At 41.8% G+C, this 21,806-nt stretch overlaps 1 protein-coding gene across 4 annotated transcripts in view; it reads left to right on the top strand.

Moving 5' to 3' along the window:
- The window catches only part of LOC138754268 (NAD kinase-like), a 59,793-nt gene that overhangs the window by 18,014 nt on the left and 19,973 nt on the right, over window positions 1-21,806 (top strand). For 2 of the 4 annotated variants that reach the window (XM_069918251.1, XM_069918249.1), the window contains exons 3-6: window positions 13,472-13,601; window positions 13,940-14,045; window positions 16,638-16,723; window positions 17,033-17,135. In XM_069918251.1, the coding sequence (XP_069774352.1) occupies window positions 13,472-13,601; window positions 13,940-14,045; window positions 16,638-16,723; window positions 17,033-17,135 (425 nt within the window). Of the gene's footprint in view, window positions 1-9,216; window positions 9,397-12,464; window positions 12,595-13,471; window positions 13,602-13,939; window positions 14,046-16,637; window positions 16,724-17,032; window positions 17,136-21,806 lie in introns of those variants that run through there. The other 2 variants (XM_069918252.1, XM_069918253.1) reach the window with 2 other exon arrangements.

Genomic DNA, 21,806 nt, shown 5'->3' with positions numbered 1-21,806 from the left:
TGATGACTTCTGGAAAATAATGCCCACCCAGTTCCCTCTCCCAACTCCCATTTCATATTAAACTATCATCATTATCTGAAATGTTCTCAAAAAAAAGTAAAAGATTCGTTTTTTTTTTAATCAACTTTGCCACTTTGACCACCATTGCTTCCATTTCTTCTTGAAATCTGATTCCCATCTTGTATCTCCACTCTCTTTGGAGACCGTGGAGGACTACGCCGTTCCTGAAATTGCGTAATCGGTAAAGATTGAGCAAAGTCCATAGCTTCTTTCGGATTATCAAAGAACTTTGGCTGATATCCATCCTGAAAAATCTTCAATACCGCAGGGTACCTAAATGTTGCCTTATAACCTTTTTTCCACAACAGCTCTTTCACGGAATTAAATTCACGTCGTTGAAACATAATTTCTTGACTCAGATCCGGATAAAAAAAGACACGGTTGTTCTGAACCATCAAAGGAGATCTATTTTGCTGTGCATTTCTAAAAGCCACACGTAAAATTGTCTCTCTATCACAGTAGTTTAAGCAACGGACCAGAACAGGTCTTGGATTCTGTCCTGAAAAAGGTTTCCCTCTCAAAACTCTATGAGCACGTTCCAATATTAAACCTTCGGGGAACTTGTCTTGTCCTAACACTCGTGGAATCCATTCAGTAAAAAATTTTCTTGGATCTGGCCCTTCTATGTCTTCTGGCAAACCAACAATTTTTACGTTGTTCCGTCTAGATTGATTCTCCAAATAATCAACCTTTTTTGCTAATTTTTTTATTCTGAATCTGCAATGTTTCAATTGTTTTGTTTACATCTTGCAATTATCTTGTACATCAACTAAACCTTGATCACACATATCAAGTCTTTCATTAGTTTTAAGTTTAAAAGCTCCATAGTCAGCCATCTGTTGAGTGTTAATATCCACCAATGTATTAAGCTTGGAATAAACCTGGGTCATAGAATTACCTAGCTGTTTCATTGAAGAATATAACTTAAATTCAAGAGACTTGATAAGCATATCAGCAAAGGTAGATTCAGACATAGTAGGATCCTGCTGTTTCTGAGAGACCAAAGGATCTTCTGTCCCTTCCCTTGGTTTAGCAGCCTTTCTTGCAGTATGGCTCTGTGTAGAAACCCCTGCCACAGCCCCCTCAGCAATATCAGGAGGCTGATAGTCAGGGTTATCTTTAAGCCATATTTCATCAAAAGCCTTCATTATATCCAAACCTGGGGAAACCATCATAACTGGTGGTGCATTTCGCAGCGCCACCGCTATATCAATCGGAGGTCGGCTCTTTAACTCTCCAGCTGGTGGCGTCCCAGCTGATTCAGCTGTCAAACTCTCAGCAACAGCGCTCACAGCGGGTGTTGTTTGAAATACACGCGCCTGGCTAGCCCTTTGTTCCAAAGGCTGCCGGACGACATCTTTAAAGAGCCCTACTTGTACAGAACGAAGTTCCAATGCCGAATCCTGCACTTCTTCTCCTGGATCCATTCCACGCTGAGTCCTGGCTTCTTGTAAACAGGTAGGCTCAGATAATTTCGGGAAATGTAATTTTTTAACAATCTGTTGGCGTTTCTTTTACTTTTTTTTAGCAAATGTACCATTAGATATTAATTCAGCACCTCTTATTATTTATAAACTTTTTAAAGAGTTTTAACGGGCACTTATAAACAAAACAATAACTCAGAGTCAGGAGAGGACTGGAAGGCACGTCTGTTCCTTACGCCATCTTGCCACGCCCCCCCCATTGAAATACTTCTGTGTAAATCTTTTCTTGGACACGTGCATGAGAACCAAGACCTAAATAATGACAGTTTAGACAGTCACCACATACCCAGACAACACTGCTCTGTAATGTGCAGCTGTTCCACTGTGCATCAGGCTTGGGGGCGAGCTTTTAGAATTCTTGATTCTCATTGTCGAAAGATCAATGATTCACGAGAAGGTGGTAAATGGAACCTGAAGTTGATTATCAACAAGCTTCTAATGCTGCATTATAGAACTTTACAAATTAGATTTTGGTTATTCATTTTATGATACTGGAAGTTTTTTTTAACAGGGGGTACCAAGAAAGAGGTGGTATTGGGTCTGTTGAAGAATATTAAGCAAGATAAGTTCCCAGGGGCCAATGGATCAAAACCTGGTTGTTGCGCGAGGCAAGAGCTTCTCTAAACATAGTTGAGGTCCCAGAGGACTGGAGATATTAATTTAATTTACACATGCACCACGGTAACAGGCCCTTTTGGCCCATGATCCCATGCTGCCCAATTGACCTACAACCCCATTATGTTTTTGAACAATGAGATCCCTTTAGGAAGGGCATTGGGGATAATCCAGTAACGTAGGCAAATTGAGTCTTGCATCAGTGATGGGGAAGCTGTTGGGAGAGGATTCCCTGGTATTTGGTAAAAGGATGGTCTTATTGGGGCAAGTTAGATATTGCTGACTTCATCAAGTTTTTTAAGTGAGGAAAAGTGATAATGAGATGTTGTCCATGTGGACTTTTAATGAGGCATCTGACAAAGCCGGTAATTTTTTGGCGATCCAGAAAATTAATGCACATGGAATCATGTATAAATGATTCGAAAAAAAGATGGCCTGATTAGTAAAATTTCAGACAAAACAAAAATTTGTGGAGTTGTAGACAGTGTAGAAGATTGTCAAAGGATGCAGTAGGAGATAGATGATATGGGTAGAGAAATGGGAGATGGAGTTTAAATCAAACAAATATGAAGTGTGGTACCTTGGGAGGTCAAATGCAAGAGGAAAGTAATGTTTAAATGACAGGACACTTTGATGTGGAGGAATCTCAGGATATATCCATGCTAAGAATTTTGGTGCCTTACTAAAATGTACTGTATATGGCAACACTCCTTATCATTCATTATCAATAGTAAAGAAGGGTGACATCATGCTTGCTGTTGAGAATAGCTGAATAAAACTTTGGTTAGGCCATATTTGAAATATTGGGTGCAGCTCTGGTTGCTGCATTAACTGAAAGATGTGGTGGCTTTAGAGAAGGCAGAGGAAATTTACTAGGACTTTATTCCTGGAGTGCCAGTGAATGAAGGGAAATTTGATGGAAGTATGCAAAATTATGAGGGGTGTAAATCGGATAAAGGCAAGCAGGGTAGAACAAGAAATAGAGGATATGGTATAAGGGTGAAAGGTGAAATGTTTAAAGGAAGAGAATGAGGAACGAGGTGCCAGTGGATGTGGTGGGTACGCTTTGGATTTCAACATTTAGGAGAAGATTAGAGAGTTGGACGAAGGGATATTGTCCACATGAACTTTTGTAAGGCATCTGACAAAGCCCCCCTCACGAGTGACACCCTGAGCCCTCAAAACCCTTGCACCATTGACACAGAACGAATAATGAGTGGAAAGGAATATTCTCTTGCCTGGACATGACAGAATGTTTTGGTTTCCTGTCAGTTGAAGGCAGTCTTGTTTCTTATCTCTGGTTTCTGTCTGACATTGGTGGCTCTGTGCGGGGTAAGCCCTTAGTGAAACCTTGCCCAGTTCTAGAGGTTACTTCAAACCCTTGTTGATTGGCCATCCACGTTGTTGGATGTGGTCTTTGCAGTTTTCTCCATTTCTAGATCCAGGGAGGAGTAAGCTCACAGCCTGGAGTGTAAACTCACTGAACGATGCTGGTGATTATGGGGATCTGGGAGGGTGTATTTACTGAATGTTTTCAGTTCTAATTGTCATTAATTACCAGGAAGCTGTGAATAAAATTTAAACTGTAATTTGATGCTTCGAATTTCAGAGCTCAGCAATCTTGAACTCTGTCACTCAACATTCCTCTAAAGTCTAAACCCTACTTATCTCTATATTCATGAGGCTGATGCTCGACCTCTTTCTCCCTATGATTCTCTCCTCCATTTTCCAGATGCCGATATTCCTCCCTCCTCATCCCTTCCATCTTGTATCAACGATTTTGAATCCTTGGCCTTTGATTGTTCATGCACTCAGAATGATTTATTTCTCTTTCCATTGGATTGATTAAAAGGAAGAGTCAGACCTTTCAGTAGTTCCTTATTCCTGCTTGCATTCCTGGGAAAGCACCTATGTGCCCTGTCACAGTCTCTCTCTCCTTCCTCATGTGGAAACTTGTCTGCAGCTGGAACCCAAACCATTGATTCATGGTTTGCCAACACAAGCTCTGCCTTTGTGTCCAGTGACTCAGTTTATGGGATGTTGGCTGCTCCATAAGCCACATGATCGATGCCTGCTCCCTGGCCGGTGCACTCGCCCTCCCCAGCCAGTTCACCCGCCCACTCTGGACAGTGTTCCTTGCTGTCGCAGAGGCATAGAGCATCAGGCCCTTTGGCCCAACCTGGCTGTGCTGGCCAAGTTGGTATTCTGGACTAGTCCTGTTTACCTGCATTTGGTCCATATCCTTTGTAACTTTCTAAACTCTTCTTCTCCACAAACCCTTCTTCCAGAGCTCATTCCAAAAGTTGCAGCTCAAGTTCCTCTTAAATCTCTCCCCCTTCATCACAATCCTCTTGTTCTGAAATTGTCTATCCTGGAAAAAAGATGGTGCATTCATTTTATTCATGCCCCTCAACTACAATCGTATACATTGAATTAAAAATAGATAATAATTATTTGCAGTTACCATAATACAAGAAAAAAAGTGGTGTTACACTAGTGCAGACAGGCCTTTTGTGGTGTTGGAGCAGTCTCTGAACAGTGTAATACGGTGGGGGATTCAAGAGTCTGATAGCTATTGGAAATAAACTGTCCTTGAACCCTGAGGTGCTGGTCATCAGTCATCTGGACCTTCTGCCCAAAAGGAGCAGTAAGAAGAGGTTGTGACCAGGGTGATGGGGGTCCTTTATAATGTTGAGACAGCACCTCACATCGACGTCTTCAATGTTTGGGAGGTCAGAGCCTTGGATTTTGTGATCCTGAGTTTAAATCGAATCTTGGTGCTGACCTTTCTTACAAGATTTTTATTTGCTCTGTATCCCAGGACGTATTGCGCATTAGCCATCTTCCTTCAACTGTGGATGTATTTTCTCCACCTGTGAAATTTCTCCCTGGACGTCTGCCCTCACCCTCCAATTGCTTTTCCCAAAAACACAAGAATTTCCAAGCGGTCCTGTAAGGTTCTTAGTTACAGGGCCCCCTCCTGGCTGAATGTTTTGCCTTTGATGTTCACTGGTCTCTATCCAGAATTGCTCTGACCCAGTAATGATCTCATGCTGTTTTATGCTGCTAAATTTTCCAGGATCAAGTCCAGCAAGACTTCCTTCCTTGTTGGATTAGAGTTGTCTTGTGGGTGCACCAGGAGTTTCTGTCTTACCCATGCATAGCACCACATCCTAGTTTTGTTTAGGATGATTCTCCATCTCCATCACTCGCATCTTTCAACTGATGTTCTCAATGGACTCTGTTTACTGGGATCTCCCAAGAATAGCCCCATGGAGGAGGCTAGGTCCATGGAACACCCCTTGCAGGCATTGTCCTGTGTAGTGGGAGAGCTGCATGTGGCAACTCTGAGAGTACATGGTGTTCCCAGCCACAGGACGTCATTAGTTGTGTCTTGTTCAGATGCTGGTGAATGCTGCTCCCTTGGACATGAGCAAGAAAACTTCTGTTGCCCACTTTCCCCATTGCATCTTTGCAAACCTTTTGAACCCTGTTCACTGAGAGGTGGTGCTCAATCCAAGGAAGACTCCAGTGATTCTTAGTTGATAGTGAGGAACTGTAACCCTCTGACCTTGTGGAGCTATTGCCTCCGCACTTTGTTGTCAGCTAGGACCCTGATGTAAGCAAGAAGTAACCATGTTTTGCAGCCCAACAAATTTAGATTAAATGTTTGTTGTAATAGCAGCCCTGCAAGTTGAACGGTGGGATCCAAGGTCACAGAATAGTTTTCCAATTATCTCCACTGTATGAAGCAAACCCCGTACACCACCGCCTGGCCGTGAAACCAGGCCATCAAGGTACAAAGGTGGCACGGTGAGCATAGAGGTTATCAGAATGCCATTGCAGCACCAGCAACCCGGATTTGAATCACGCACTGTCTGTAAGGAGTTTGTACGTTCTCCTTGTGGGTTTCCTCTGTGTGCACTAGTTTCCTCCCACCCTTCAAAATGTACCGGAGTTGTAGGTCATTGGACGGCCCAGGCTCATGGGCTGGAGACGCCTCTTACCATGCTGTATGTCTAAATAAAAACTCACTCTTCTGTTAAGAATTTGTTGCAGAGCCATTACTGTATCTATTTGAACGACAACCAGAATCACATCCCTTTGGTCTACTGCATTGTTTGGCCCACATAATGTTGGAGAATGTCCAGAATCTATTCTTGACTGAGCAAAGTCTTTGTTAACCCTACAGACTTCATGTTCAAGTTTACATTTATTGTCACATGTACTGAGGTACCATGAAAGATTTGTTTTGTGAACTCTGAAGAAAGTCTCTCCATACTTGCAGCAGAATAAATCCCAGACTGGAGAGCAAAGTTACAGTGAGAGATCAGTTCAAACAGCAAGGGCGAGATTGTTTTACTGGTGTAAGGTTTGTTCAGTAGTCTAGTGATGTGGAAGAAACTCTCCTTGAATCTGGTGGTGTGTGACTTCACTCTCATGACTCCTCTCCCTCGTGGGAGGAGAAGTGAAGAGAGGGTTGCCGGGACAAGGTAAATCCATTAGTTCATTGCTTGCTTTTCTGAGGCATCAGGAAGTGTAGATGGAGTTGGTGGAGGGAGAGGAGGTTCATGTGATGGTGTAAAGCTGCAGTTTCATGCAGTTTGGGGTGGAGCATTTTTCCCATTCCACTCTGCAATTCATCCTGACAGTGTGCTTTCCCAGGGCCACGGTGACACTGGGGACCAGATTTTCTCACGCTCCTCTGAGGAAGTGAAGATGTTGGTATGCTACCTTCCTACTGTGTCAGAGTGTTTGTCCAGTTGGAAACGTTTACCCAGAAGGAATTTAAAGGTGTCCACTATTTCTACCTGTGGCATTGATGTAGACGGAAGTCCTGGAGGTCCTGGAGTTGGGGATACCACACTGTGATGTCCCGTTTGATACCTCCTTCACGTAATGCTATTTTCCTTGGCAACAGTGCTGAAACTTTTGGTATCTTTCAAATCTCATTGTTGTTCAAAACTCTCAGTTCTGGCATCTCATTCCTGCTGCCAAGTTAACCCTTTCCTCTCAATATTCACTCCTTGTGCCACTCATTCTTCTAGTTCAGATTCACAGAGCCCAGAGCTGCATTATCATTGTGTGGGTGGGTCTCCTTTGTGCAGAAAACACCCTGAGGTTTTATATAACCATATAACAATTACAGTACAGAAACAGGCTACACCGGCCCTTCTAGTCCACACTAATTTAAGTGAAATTCCACTAGTTCCACCTACCCGGTCCCTGCCCATAACCCTCCAATCCCCTCACATCCATGTACTCATCCAACTTCCTCTTAAATGACAACATTGACCCTGCTGCAACCACCTCTTCCGGCAGGTCATTCCACTCAGCCACCACTCTCTGAGTGAAGAAGCTACCTCTTATGTTACTTCTAAAGTTCTGCCCCCTAATCCTTAACTTGTAGCTCCTCGTTCCAATCTCTCCTACCCTCAAGGGGAATAGCCTATTCACATCTACTCTATCTATTCCCCTCATAATTTTATATACCTCTATCAAACCCTCCTCAACCTTCTACGTTCCAATGAATAAAGACCCAGTCTACTCAATCTTTCTCCATAATTCTAGATACTGTAATCCAGGCAACATGTTAGTAAATCTCTGCACCCTCTCTACCTTATTGATAACCTTCCTATAATTTGGAGATCAGAACTGCACACGATATTCCAAACTTGGCCTCGCCAATGCCTTGAACAGTCTCAACATTACCTCCCAGCTCCTATATTCTATTTATAGGAACATTGATAAATAGAGGCTGAAGCTGATGCAAACAAGGCGATATGGAGGCAGGTGATGGAAAAAAATTGTTCAAAGCTTGTTTTAGGATGACATGGGGTGAGGATTTGAGGAATGGATGGAGGTTTGTTTGGACAGAGGGGAAGGGATGGGAGCTGGTCCTACCATTACCCCTTCTCTAGCCCTGGGGCTGCCTGTGGAGCCCCTGCTTACTTTTATCTGGCACTGGTGTTACCCCTGAGGTGCCTACCTTTTCAGATGGCAGTCATTTTAATCTGAATAGACTCACAGCACAGTAACAGGCCCTTCCAGCCCACACTGCCCAAATACACCCATTTTTTTTGGAGGGTGGGAAGAAACTGGAGCACCTGGAGAAAACTCAACCCAGACACAGGGGAGAACCTCATTGACAGGACCGGTTCAAACCTGGATCGCTGGCGCTAACTGCTATGCTAACTGGCCAGCCTCACAAGTAATTATTATCACAGATTTTGTGGTGAGTCCAGACCATGTGCTGTTCATGTCATCTTTGTTTAATTTGGCATCATGTTTGGTGTAGAGATTGTGGGCCCAAGAGCGTGTCCCTGTGCTGTACAGTTCATAGTTTAATTTATGAGTGAATCCCTTGGAAATGTTTTTTTTAAAATTTTTTTTCACACCATAAATCACATTAGTCATGATACACACTTTTTCCTTTTCACACATATACAGTGACATTTTCTACCCCCCCCCCCTCCTCCCAACCCACCCCCCCACCCCCCCCTCCCATCCATTTAAGGTATACAATCTAGGATACATTAAACCAGTCAGACAATGTTGTCACTCAACAAACATACACCAGAAATTCTACTGAGTCCATTCTTTTCTTTCCTTCTCCTTCCATCAACTTAGGTAATTATTGTTTTTGAAGAGTATTGTTGCCTTCACTGTTCTGGGCCTACCCTCTTGATGAACAGCCAGTTTTGTCATTTGTTTGTGGGTATCTTGTTATTGTTTCCACATGCTATTACACCAGTGACTTCCAACACACTTTCTGGTTATAAAGGTATTTATGACATTCCGAGATGGTCTTTGTAGGTTAGCTGTGAATTGCAGCAACAGTCACCTAGTCGTTTAAGTTAAGGCTTTAATTAACGTAATGTTAAGGTGTTTCTGATGCAATGCTGGACTCTGTTCCCTTGCTGCCTTAAGTTGTGCAAGGGTGAAATGTTTCTTGCATTCCTGCTTTACTTGTCCTGAAGAATTGGCCACACCCCTTCCTTCAGCTGACTGGTTTAATTCTCAGTGTAATTTCTGATCCTGCTAGTTGTTGGGCATGATTGCCGCAGAGCTGCAGAGTGGAGTGTAGGCACTCACTGGGTGAATGAAAAATGCTCCCTGCAACCAAGGTGTAGTATCTGGCCAAGATTGGTTGCAGGCAGATGAGAGAAGTCATGAGAATTATTCAGTGTATCTCAAACATCAGTGCTCCCACACGGAATGGTGCTTCCTGGAAATGGTAAGTCTGAATCAGACCTCCGTTTTGTCCTGATTTTAGCTTCTTTGTTGCTTTAGAAGCAGTGAAATACATTGTCAAAGAAATTGCCTGTTTTACTCCCAGCATCTGGGTAACTCGACAGGTGTGTCAACGTGCTCGTGAATTAATTCAGACAAAATCTGATCCAGCAGAAAGTATTTATAGCCCAGCTCTGGTTTTTGCTGCATTGAGAATTCTGATTTGTGATCCAGGACTTTCTCATCTGAGAATACTTCCTCTTCCTCTCCCCTTCCCCCTTTTAAGATTCAGAAAGCACTTTACAAAATGTGAAGTATCACAGCAGCAACTGTGTTAAAAGCCTGACCCTTCCAGCACATTCTTGGCTTGAGAGGCTGATTGGGCTCCAACTGTTTCTGAGCCCTAACACACAATTTTGGCTGTTTGAAACCTGGGGCACTGAAGGTTCCTGATCTCTGTATTCCCCACTTCTGGCCCTGGGCTCCTCTCCAAATGTAATCACCCCATCTTTGATGCTTGGAACTGGCATTCCCTCACAAAGTCTCAGGCTCCTTACAGTTCTACTTCATTTTTTTGTTGTCACCTTTTCCAGCACCTTGAGGTGCTTTGTGGTAGTGATGCTCTTTTAACAAAGTGTTGTTACTGTTCAGTCTCAAATCTTTCATGACCATATTTGTCCATTGGACCAGTACAGAGTTACTCAGACCTGTTACTCTACCATCATTAAGGGAGTTACAGAACACTCTGGTGATCAGTATTTGGTTGGTACAATAACCTTGAAAATATTGGGTTAAATCAACACAAGCTGGCCTGCTATCGTCACAAGGCATGTGTTAGCTGTGAAGCAATTTTTACTGTCCTTGGGATGTCTAATCCAAGGCAAACTACACTTTTATTTCCAGAAAGGAGGTTTTTGGATTTCTAAGCGACTGTGTGGGATTTGAACTGCATTGGGTGAAGTATTGAGGTGTTGCCCATTGACCTGTTGGATGGCTTTAACCAGGTTTCCTGAGCTATACTGTTGATTGTGTGTGCTGAGGGTAATCTAGGCAGTAACTATGGTGTGGAAAGAGAAGATGCTCGATACTGATCTGAGCAGATTACCAATGCAGTAAGTGGGATTTTGCTAAATGAAAAGCAATGACCACTCTTTAAAGGACTGTTCAGTCTGGTCAGCTGGAGAATTGCATGAGAGTTTTCCTTAACTTCTTGAAACTTGCAGGCCGGAGGACTGGAGTAGGCAGGTTCTTGAAGAGCAGCTATAGTAAAAGCAAAATCTGTAGATGCAGCAAGTTGGAAATAAAGTTTCCGAGGCTATTAAATATGGCCAGCAGGTTGTGCAGCATCAGTGGAGAAACAATTAGAGGATGTTTCAGGACAATGGTCTTTCAGTACAAAAATGACTGCATCACCACTGCTGATGTGGACCCATGGGGAGTGGAGACACTGTACTCCCCTGCAGGGTCCAACCACCCAGACCGACAGCCGACTTGGAGCCGATGGTGTTCTATTTAAAATTCTGGGACCATGGGGTCTGGGCCCAAGATAGCGGCACCTGTGTTCGACAACAGTCACGAGGGGTTGGAGACCCCTAATTATATATATATAATTATATATATATAATTATGATGGGCTGTGTTTATGTGTGCATCGTGGGTGGGAGAAAGTCTGGTTGTTTGTATAGCAGACAAGTCACCGTTAACCATTAGTCTTTCAGGTGAAGGAAATCATTCAGTGCCATTGAGGAGGGAGTTACAGAATCTGCACCCCACTGTAGTGAGGGACCAACGATGTAGTTGCAGGTGAGATTTGTTGGAGTGGTGTGAACACTGCCCTTGTACCTAGTTGTCCAGATTGTGCTTGGTAGCTGAAAGTGGGGTGACTTAGAGTGTTGCTTTCGTGAGTCTGTGACTTCCTCCAGTCCTGTGGTGACTGATGAGGCCAGTGTGGTGTCTTGGACTGCAACTGGGGGAGTGAGAACATGCAGATTCCCTGCCTTTTCCACAGCCCCTTGCTCTCCTATCCACTGCAGACATCTCCGTCAGGAGCTGCCTCAAGGAGGCAGTGCACATCATGAAGGATTCCCATCACCCTGTCTCACTGCTACTATTTTCTCAAATGCCTCTACTTTCTGAGGAGATTTGGCAAAGGTCATTGGATATCTACAGGTACACTGTGGAAAGTATGCTGACTGGTTGCATCACAGCCTGGTTTGGAAACTCAAGTATCCAGGATTGCACAAGGCTGCAAAAAATAGTAAATATATCCAGGTCCACCAGAGGCTGTGATCTCTCATCCATTACAGACATCTATGTGAAGTGCTACCTGAAGAAGGCAGCCAACACTATAAAGGACCCCCATCACCCTGGTCACAACCTCTCCTCACTGCTCTCTTCGGGCAGAAGATACAGAGGCCTGATGACCAGCACCTCAAGGCTCAAGAGCAGTGTGTTTCCAACAGCTATCCGGATAGAGGGTTATGAGGTGTTGTAGGGAAGGGTTAAATTGTTGTGGAGTAGGTGTATATAGGTCAGCATAACATTGTGGGCTGTTCGGTGCTATAATGTTCTATGATGGAGGATTCAGACCCAAAACATTGACTGACCATTTCTACCCATGCATGTCTCCGTCCCCTTTATGTCCATGTGTCTGTATAGAAGTCTCTTAAATCCTACTTTTGTATCTGTTTCTACCATGACTCCTGGGAGCCCATTCCAGGCACCCACCACTCTCTGTGTAAAATATTTGCCCTATTTATCACCCTTAAACTTCCTCCACCCTCTCCACTGAGAACACGTGTGTAACACTTTTGACTTGTGAAAGAAATTCTGACTGTCTTCCCTATCAATGCCTCTCGTGGTTTTGTCCCCTCCATCAGGTTGCCCCTCAGCCTTTTATGCTCCAAAAAATCCTGTTTGTATCATCTCTTCTCATAACTCACACACTCAGGCAGCATCCTGGTAGTCTGACCCCTTTCTGAATCCCGCACATCTTTCCGGTTCTCTACTTTCTCTAATCTGAAGGAAAATAAGTGAATGGAGATTTTTTTTTAACTGTTTCCTCTTGGTGTATCTTGATTTGAGTAAACAATGGAGAAATAGTTGGCTGTGGAAAATTAGATCACATGAATGGCATCATGAAGAAAGCCTCTACTTCCTCAAGAGTTTGCGGAGGAGCTAGTGGAGTTGTTCAAGTGAACCGGTACGGACTTGAAGGGCCGACATGGCCTGTTTCCGTGCTGTAAACGGTTATATGGTTGTATGGTAATGGGGTGATACTATTCCAAGTGGGGCTACACCAAGTTTTGTACTCAATGCCCAACCCAATGAAGCCAACATTCCATACCCCTTCTTCACCAAGTAACTGGTGCCAAGTACTGGAGAGATGATAATGAGCATTTATTTTCCTGGCCTTTATCCCGGGTTCCTATTTTTTGCTAATTTTATTAAAAATAAAAAATCAACATGGGTAGTACGGTTGACATGGTGGTTTAAAATAGGAGTTCAAATCCCGTGCTGTCTGTAAGGAGTTTATACATTCTCCCGTGTCTACATTGGTTTCCTCTGGGGAATCCGGTTTTCTCCCACCTTTCAAAACGTACTGGGGCGAAGCTTAATTGGATGTAATTGGGCGCATTGATTCATAGGCCAAAAGGGCCTGTACCGTGCTGTATGTATGTTTTTAAAAATATAAGTGTTGTCCAGGTTACCCTCCTATCACTGGAGTGTAGACTGTTCCTTGTAGGTTTCCTCCAAGCCAGTGGACATAGCATTGCTCCCTCCCCAGGGACATATAGGCAGGCACTGCAGTCTGCCCTGGGAGTGAGTGGCCTGACTGTATGTGCAGAGTGGTTGGTGATGTGTGTGAGCTACATGTCCACTTGCAGAAGCTCCAACCTTTTGGAAGCAAGGTTGTTACACAGGAGTTTGTGGTTACGTCTAGGGTATGTTTTGTGGGTTTTTGTGAGTTTACCTTATCTTCACAAAGCAGCAGAGACTTGTTTCACCTCTCTCCCTCCACTGTCTCTGGCTGGTAGCTGCTCTAAATTCTGTTAACCAATGGCACTCTTTTGTTGCAGGCACATTCAGGATCCCGCTAGTCAACGGCTGACCTGGAACAAACCTCCCCGGAGTATCTTGGTCATTAAGAAGATCCATGATGATCGTTTGCTTCAACCATTTAAGGAGCTCTGCATCTTTCTCATGGAGGTAGTGTGCCTGTACAAATCTTGTGTTCTTCTGTTACTCCATCTCCATCTTTGTCTGAAACGTGGCATGGTTACCATAGTGGTTAGCGCAACGCTGTTACTGCGCCAGTGACCGGGGTTCAAATTCGGTGCTGTCTGTCGGAGTTTGAATGTTCCTCCTGTGTCTGTGTGGGTTTCCTCTGGGTGCTCCAGTTTCCTCCCACCCTTCAAAACGTACAGGGGTCGTAGGTTAATTGGGCGGCATAGGCTCGTGGGGTGGAAGGGCCTGTAACTATGCTCTGTCTTTTTATAAAAATAGGGGAAATTTGACCTTCAATTTCCATTTGTCCTTACTTGTAGGAAAAGGAAATGATTGTTTATGTAGAAAAGAAAGTACTCGAGGACCCCACTATTGCCAATGATGAGAGCTTTGGACCACTAAAGAAATTATGCACTTTTAGAGAAGGTAAAATCACATCGGACTCTAATTTCACAGCTGTGTTGGTTGTATTGTGAGCAGTGTTGGTCTTCATTCATACCCTTACTCTCAGGAATCACGCGGGGACCTGTATGTTACTTTTATTCCTCTATCTGATGATAAACTTTGTCTTGAAAATGTTTCCCCTCTTGCTGCAAAGTTGTCTCATTCCTTGCTCACTCCACACTTCCAATTGATCTACATTACAAATGGCTCTGCTCTCACATTTGGCTTTCTTTGACTCCTTGAAATACAGCAAGGAATCAGGCCATTTGGTCCATCGTATCCATGCTGACCAGTGGGCACCCATCCCAGTACATGGTTCCTAGTCGATGCTGAGGTGGAAAAATAAAATTGCTTTGTAAAACTCTAAACATTTCCCTCTCTCCTCTTTTTTTTCACATTTCCACCCTGGGGAAAAAGACTCTTGACTGTCTACCCCAGTGGTTCTCAACCTTTCTTATCCCATTAATAATCCCTTACTGACCACAGAGCACCTATGGCATAGGATGCCACATAGGAGCTCTATGGTTAGTAAGGGATTACTTAACCCTTTGGACTACAGTCATTTTTAACCTTTCATAATATATACTCCAGACTGGGGCCATGGGTAAACTACAGTACGAACACCACTCGTATATAAAACCAATCCCAGAAAATGTTGGTAGTCCCTGAAAACAGGGATACAAAGTCCAAAGGGTTAAGATTGGTATGTGAGTAGGAATAAAATGTTGAGTAACACTGGTCTATCTCTACCTGTCTTCATTTTATAAACCTATCAGGTCTCCCTCCAGCTTCCAATGCTCCAGGGAAATCACCCCAAGTTTGTCCAAACTCTCTCACAGCTAATATTCTCTAATCCAGACAATATCCTGATGAACCAGTTCCAAAGCCTCCACATCTTTCCTGTAATACAGTGACCAGCATTGCACACTGTACTCTAGAAGTGGCTGAACCCTCATTTTATACAGCTGCAACATGACTTCCTAACTTGTAGACTCCAACACCCTGGCCAATGCCATACTTTACTGCTTTGGTGTTGCTACTTTCATTGAGCGATGGACACACCCCAAGATCCTTTTAGACTTCCATTGTCATGGATCAGTTTTCCAGTATGGAAACTGTCAAGATCCATGGTAAACTGCATCTTCTGTCCTGTCCTCTGTATTTCAGCGTGTTACCTTCTGATTGGTCAGGCAGGATCTACCTTGACAGAGTCTTGCTGCCTGTCTATGATCAATCGCTGCCTTTCCAGGTGATCATAATCCTCTTCCCCAGATTTTTCAAGTAATCCCAAACTGCCAATGTTAACGGCTTACTGTGCTGTCCTCATTCCTTGTCCTCCAGTCAACTGGTGTCTCACCTGTGGCCAGAAAGATGTAAAAGTCTCAGCCAGAGCTCCAGCAAACTCCTTCCCCGTCTCCCACAGCAGCCTAGGATAAATTCTATCTGTACCTGGTATTTTCCAGCTTTAAGCCCATTGAGATATCAGGTTCCTCCTCATTATTTACAGAGACTTTCACCTTCTCCTTACTGAATCCTCCAACTATAAAATCTAATCCTGACCATTTTTTGTCCTCAAAGATTGTCTGACCTCAGGTTGGAGATCATTGTCATGTGAACATACAAACAGGGAGGAGACCATCTGACCTCTTGTGCTGGTGCCCCTTCCACAAGATCATGGCTGGTCTAATTAATCATACCTCAACCCATGGTAATCTCTGCTTCCCTGCTTGCTTATCGCCAACCTATCTCCTCCTTGGAGATAGTATTTCCAAAGGACTTTCAAAGCAAAGCATTTTGGCTTTTCTCTGTCATAAATGGATGACCTATTTTTTTTTAAAGCAGTGTCCCCCTAGTTATAGATTCTCTGAGAGGAAACATCGTTATCCTCCATTTACCAGATCATTGCCTGCTTGCTTAATTTTTGAATTACCAGATCATTGCCTGCTTTTCTATCTGACCTTGTTCCACTGGAGAATGTGGCATGCACCACTGAGCCCTGTGACACCCACCCATTGCCACCTGAAGACCCATTAACACTGACTGTTCCTGTTTTCCATTCACACTTCTGAAACCCTGAGTTTCCACACCCAACAGTGACCTTCCTTTCACCACCTTGTTAAATGTTGCTGGAATTTTGAATGCAGCTCATCCACAGGTCCCTTTCTCCACAACACACGCTATTTCTAAGAGCATCAACAAATTAGCCACATGTGATTTCCATTCAACAAAACCATGCTGACTTTGCCCCAACACCTTAATTTATTTTCCCCTAAGGCTCCCTGCCACAAAGACTTTAATAATAGTTCTTGTCATTTCCCTTGACGGATGCAAGGCTGACTGGTCAGTAGGCTTCTGCATTCTGTCTCCTTTGAATAAAGGAGTTACATTTTCTGTTTTCCAATTTGATTGAAATCATTTCGGAATCTAAAGAATCTAGAAAATTAAAAGCCACACCTTGCTGTTAAGAGTCTCACCTCAAAACATGACCAGTTCTACTGGGACAAGCAAGGAGACATTAATGGATGTAAAAATTGGTGGTGTCATGCAGAAAAAACACTTTAAATTTCTTTGTAGGCTTCGATGATTTGTCAGATCGGATCGACTTTATAATTTGCCTCGGAGGTGACGGCACTTTGCTTTATGCTTCGTCTTTATTCCAGGTAAATCGGCCTTCGATGCAGTGTATTTGTGTTGGTGCATTGATGGGAGGGAGGTGGGCAGAACTGGAAAGGTCGGCCTGGGTCTCTGAGATGTGCAGTTCACAACTTCTGCACCTACCTCCATAGTGAAAGAGTGTAGTGAACTCTCCCTTGTGAGTGGCTGATTGTTTGAACTAAATCAGTAGCACCACTAGCTTGGTCACCATGGTGATCGGTGAATGTGCCTGGCACACAACAGCTTTTGGCACTCATTTGTCTCAAAGGGAATGTTTTGTTTAGGAATAACCCTGGTGCCTTCTTGTTTAATAGGGGAGTGTTCCACCTGTGATGGCTTTTCATCTTGGGTCTCTGGGATTCCTGACACCATTTAACTTTGACACCTACCAGTCACAAGTCATGCAAGTCATTGAAGGTACTTTCTGGTGTTTTGGTATGACGAAGAAACTTTAGGCCTCTTGTAGATGGTGCTGAAACTTCTCCGGGAAGCTTGAATTTAATGGATCCAATTGAAATAGGAAGTATGAGAGTTTATTATCATAAACATTCACATAGTGTACATATGGATAGAGATATTTGCTGCAACCAATGATAAGACTGGAGGCGTTATGGACAGCGAGGAAGCCTTTCAAAGCTTGCAGAGAGATCTGGACCAACTGGAAAAATGGGCCAGAAAATGGCGGGTGGAATTTAATGCAGACAAATGTGAAGTGTTGCATTTTGGAAGGACAAACCAAGGTTGGGCTTACACAGTAAATGGTAGGGCACTGAGGAGTTCGCAGGAACAGAGGGATCTAGGAGTACAGGTACATAATTCCGTGAAAGTAGTGCCACAGGTAGACAGGGTTGTGAAGAGAGCTTCAGGTATCTTGGCCTTCATAAATCAAAGTGTTGAGTACAGGAGTTGGGATGTTATGGTGAATGGTGAGATTGTATAAGACATTGGTTGAAATAAATATTGTATCCTTGGGAAGACATTCATTTTAATGCAATTTACCCTCCCTATCAATGTTAGTGGCAATTTTTTACAATGTTCTAAGTCTTTCTGTAATTTCTTCATTAATGGCTGATAATTTAATTTGTATAGGTGTCTTAAATTATTATCTAATAATCTAGGTATCGAATTGCTTGTGTTTGCCATTTAAATGGTGATTCTTTTTTAAATTCTGTATAATTCGCATTACTCATTGGCATCGCTTCACTTTTATTTGCGTTGATCTTGTACCCCGATATTTCTCCATATTCCTTCAATTTCTTATGTAATTCTTTTATTGATATTTCTGGTTCTGTTAAGTATACTATAACGTCATCTGCAAATAAACTGATTTTATATTCCTTGTCTTACTTTTATCCCTTTTATTTTATTTTCTGTTCTTATCAATTCTGCTAGTGGTTCTATAGCTAACGCGAATAATAAGGGCGATAGTGGGTATCCCTGCCTTGTTGATCTGCTTAAGTTAAATTGCTTTGATATATATCCATTTACTGTCACTTTCGCCAATGGCCCCTTATATAATGCTTTACTCCAATTAATATACTTCTACGGTAAACTGAATTTTTGCAATACTTTGAATAAATAATTCCATTCTACTCTGTCAAAGGCCTTCTCTGCAACTAAAGCAACTGCTACTGTTGGTGCTTTACTCCCTTCTATTGCATGAATTAAGTTAATAAATTTACAAATATTGTCTGTTGTGCATCTTTTTTTAATAAATCCAGTTTGGTCTAGATTTACCATTTTAGGTACATAATCTGCTAATCAGTTTGCTAATAGTTTAGCTATTATTCGCATTACTCATTGGCATTACTTCACTTTTATTTGCGTTGACCTTGTACCCCAATATTTCTCCATACTCCTTCAATTTCTTATGTAGTTCTTTTATTGATATTTCTAGTTCTGTTAAGTATACTATGATATCATCTGCAAATAAACTGATTTTATACTCCTTCTCCTTTATTTTTATCCCTTTTATTTTATTTTCTGTTCTTATCAGTTCTGCCAATGGTTCTATTGCTAAAGCGAACAGTGAGGGAGATAATGGACATCCCTGCCTAGTTGACCTACTTAATTTAAATTGGCTCGATACATATCCATTTACTGTCACCTTTGCCAATGGTCCATTATATAATGCTTTAATCGAATTAATATATTTTTCTGGTAGGTTGAACCTCTGTAATACTTTGAATAAATAATTCCATTCTACCCTGTCAAAGGCTTTTTTTGTGTCTAAAGCAACAGCCACTGTTGGTATCTTATTTCCTTGAACTGCATGAATTAAATTAATAAATTTACAGACATTTGTCTTTTGTTAATAAATCCAGTTTGATCTTGTTTTACTATTTTTGGTACACAGTCGGCCAATCTGTTTGCTAATAATTTTGCTATTATCTTGTAATGTGAATAAAGTAGAGATAATTGGTCTATATGATGCTGGTGTTAGTGGATCCTTCACCCTCTTTGGTATTACTGTAATTATTGCTGTCTTACATGAGTCTGGCAAGTTTTATATTTCTTCTTTCTGGTTCATTACTTCCAGGAGAGGAGGAATTAATAACTCATTAAATGTTTTATAGAATTCTATTGGGAATCCATCCTTTCCAGGCGTTTTATTGTCCGGCAGCTTTTTTAATATATCCTGTATTTCCTCTGTTTCAAATGGTTTTATCAGCTTGTCTTGCTCCTCTTCTTGCAATTTCGGCAGTTCAAATTTAGCTAAAAACTCTTCTATTCTCAGTTTAGTATAATTGTTTATAAAATTCCTTAAAGTTCTCATTAATCTCCAATGGATTATATGTAATTTGTTTGTTCTTTTTCCTTGATGCTAATACAATTCTTTTAGCTTGTTCTGTTTGAAGTTGCAAGGCTAGGAGGAGTCACGTGATGCAGTAGTGGCTGGTCAGGGAATTCCAGCCCTCTCCGGAAAAGTTGAAAAAAAACACACAAAACACAAAGGTACAAGAATAAAAATTAAAACAAAGTAAAAGTAAAGGTGAGAAGAAAATGGCAGCAAAGAGAGAAAAGTCGAAAGCAATGGGAAGAGAAGAAGAAAGAACGTCGGAAGAAGAAGGTGAAGGCCTTACCTGTCCGAGGAGGCCCGCCGCGGAGAGAGAAGCCCGCTCCCTAAGGTCGGTGGAAGTCCCGAGCTCGGGACTACAAAAATGGCTCGTGGAGCCGAGTAAAAGTGCGCAACCGCGCATGAAAAAAAAACACACTGACGGGAGGGGGGAACAGCTGAGGAGTCGATCTCCACAGCTGAGAGTGACAGCTGCAACACAGCAACAGGAAGAGAACACAGAAAACAACGAGAACAAGAAAGAAGAGAGCAAAAAGAAAACAAGGAAACAACAGATGGCCAACCCAGAGGAAGAAGAAGAACATAAAGAAATGGAAGAAGAAGGGAAAGGCAGGACAATGGATATTTTTTTTTAAAGAATATATGGAATCAGTGAAAGAATGGCAATTACAAGAATTTAATGAAATAAAAAGAAGAATTAAGAGTGCAGAAGAAAAAATGAATAAAATAGAGATGGTCATATCAGAGATAGGAAAAAGAGTGGACAATGTGGAAGAACGAGAAATAATCGTAGAAATGGAAGTAGAGGACTTAAAAAAGAAATTAGAAGAATCTAATAAAAAAATTAGAGGCACAAGAGCTGTTAGCTCAGAAGATAGATATAATGGAAAACTATAATAGAAGAAATAATATAAAGATAGTGGGCCTTAAGGAAGATGAAGAAGGCAAGAATATGAGAGAATTTATAAAAGATTGGATCCCCAGGGTCCTAGGAAGACCAGAATTACAGGAAGAAATGGAAATAGAGAGGGCACATAGAACTTTAGCCCCGAAACCACAGCCGCAGCGAAAACCAAGATCCATTTTAGTAAAATTCTTAAGATATACAACAAGAGAAAATATATTGGAGAAAGCAATGAAGAAAATAAGAGAAGACAAAAAGCCACTGGAATACAAAGGTCAAAAAATGTTTTTCTATCCAGACATAAGTTTTGAACTCCTGAAGAAGAGGAAGTTCAATACAGCAAAAACGATCCTATGGAAAAAAGAATATAAATTTATGTTAAAGTACCCAGCGGTACTTAAAATAGTTATTCCAGGGCAACAAAACAGACTATTCTCGGATCCAGAGGAAGCACGAAAAACAAGCAGAGAGATGAAGACATGTAATGAGAGTAAAAATGACCACGAACTATATGTATGTGTGTATATGGGTATATATATATTATATATAGATGTGTATGTATATATGTATATACATGAGTGTATCTGAGGAAAATATAGATAGATAAGAGGAAAAGAGGATTAGAGGAAAATATATATAGTTAAGAATTAATAAGGGAATGAAAGGGAACAGAGGAAATGAGGAGGGAATTAAAAGACTGACCTTTGTTATATATGAAAATTGAAAACTTTTCTGGGGTGGCTGGGTGGGAGGAGTTACGGTCACTGCAAAATCAGTTGATGCTTGCGAGTGAATTCGCAAATCCAAATGGAGAGGGGAGATGTGGTTGCCCGACGAGGGATAAAGGGCAACTAAGGAGGGGGAGGGGAGAATGGGGTTAAAGAAATTTTAGATAGGAGAATAAGGGAAATGTTTGATGTTTTAGAAATGTTGTCCTATAAAGTGTTCAAAACAAGAAATAAGAAATGGATAAGAAGGAAAGGTGATGATGAGGAAATGGAAAGGGAATATAAACAAAGTATGAAATGGCTACATTGAACTATATGACTTTAAATATTAACGGAATACATAATCAAATCAAAAGGAAGAAACTGCTAAATATACTGAAAAAAGAAAAAATTGATATAGCATTCATGTAAGAAACACATTTAACTGAAATGGAGCATAAGAAATTAAAGAGAGATTGGGTAGGACATGTAACAGCAGCGTCATATAATTCAAAAGCTAGAGGAGTAGCTATATTAATCAGTAAAAATGTACCAATTAAAATAGAAGAGGAAATAATAGATCCAACATGGAGATATGTAATGATAAAATTTCAGATATATTCGGAGTTTTGGAATTTACTCAATGTATATTCACCTAATGAAGAAGATCAAAAATTTAT

This window comes from Narcine bancroftii, chromosome 2 (genome assembly GCF_036971445.1).
Source record: "Narcine bancroftii isolate sNarBan1 chromosome 2, sNarBan1.hap1, whole genome shotgun sequence".
NCBI lineage: Eukaryota > Metazoa > Chordata > Chondrichthyes > Torpediniformes > Narcinidae > Narcine > Narcine bancroftii.
This window is presented reverse-complemented; position numbering and strand designations above follow the sequence as displayed.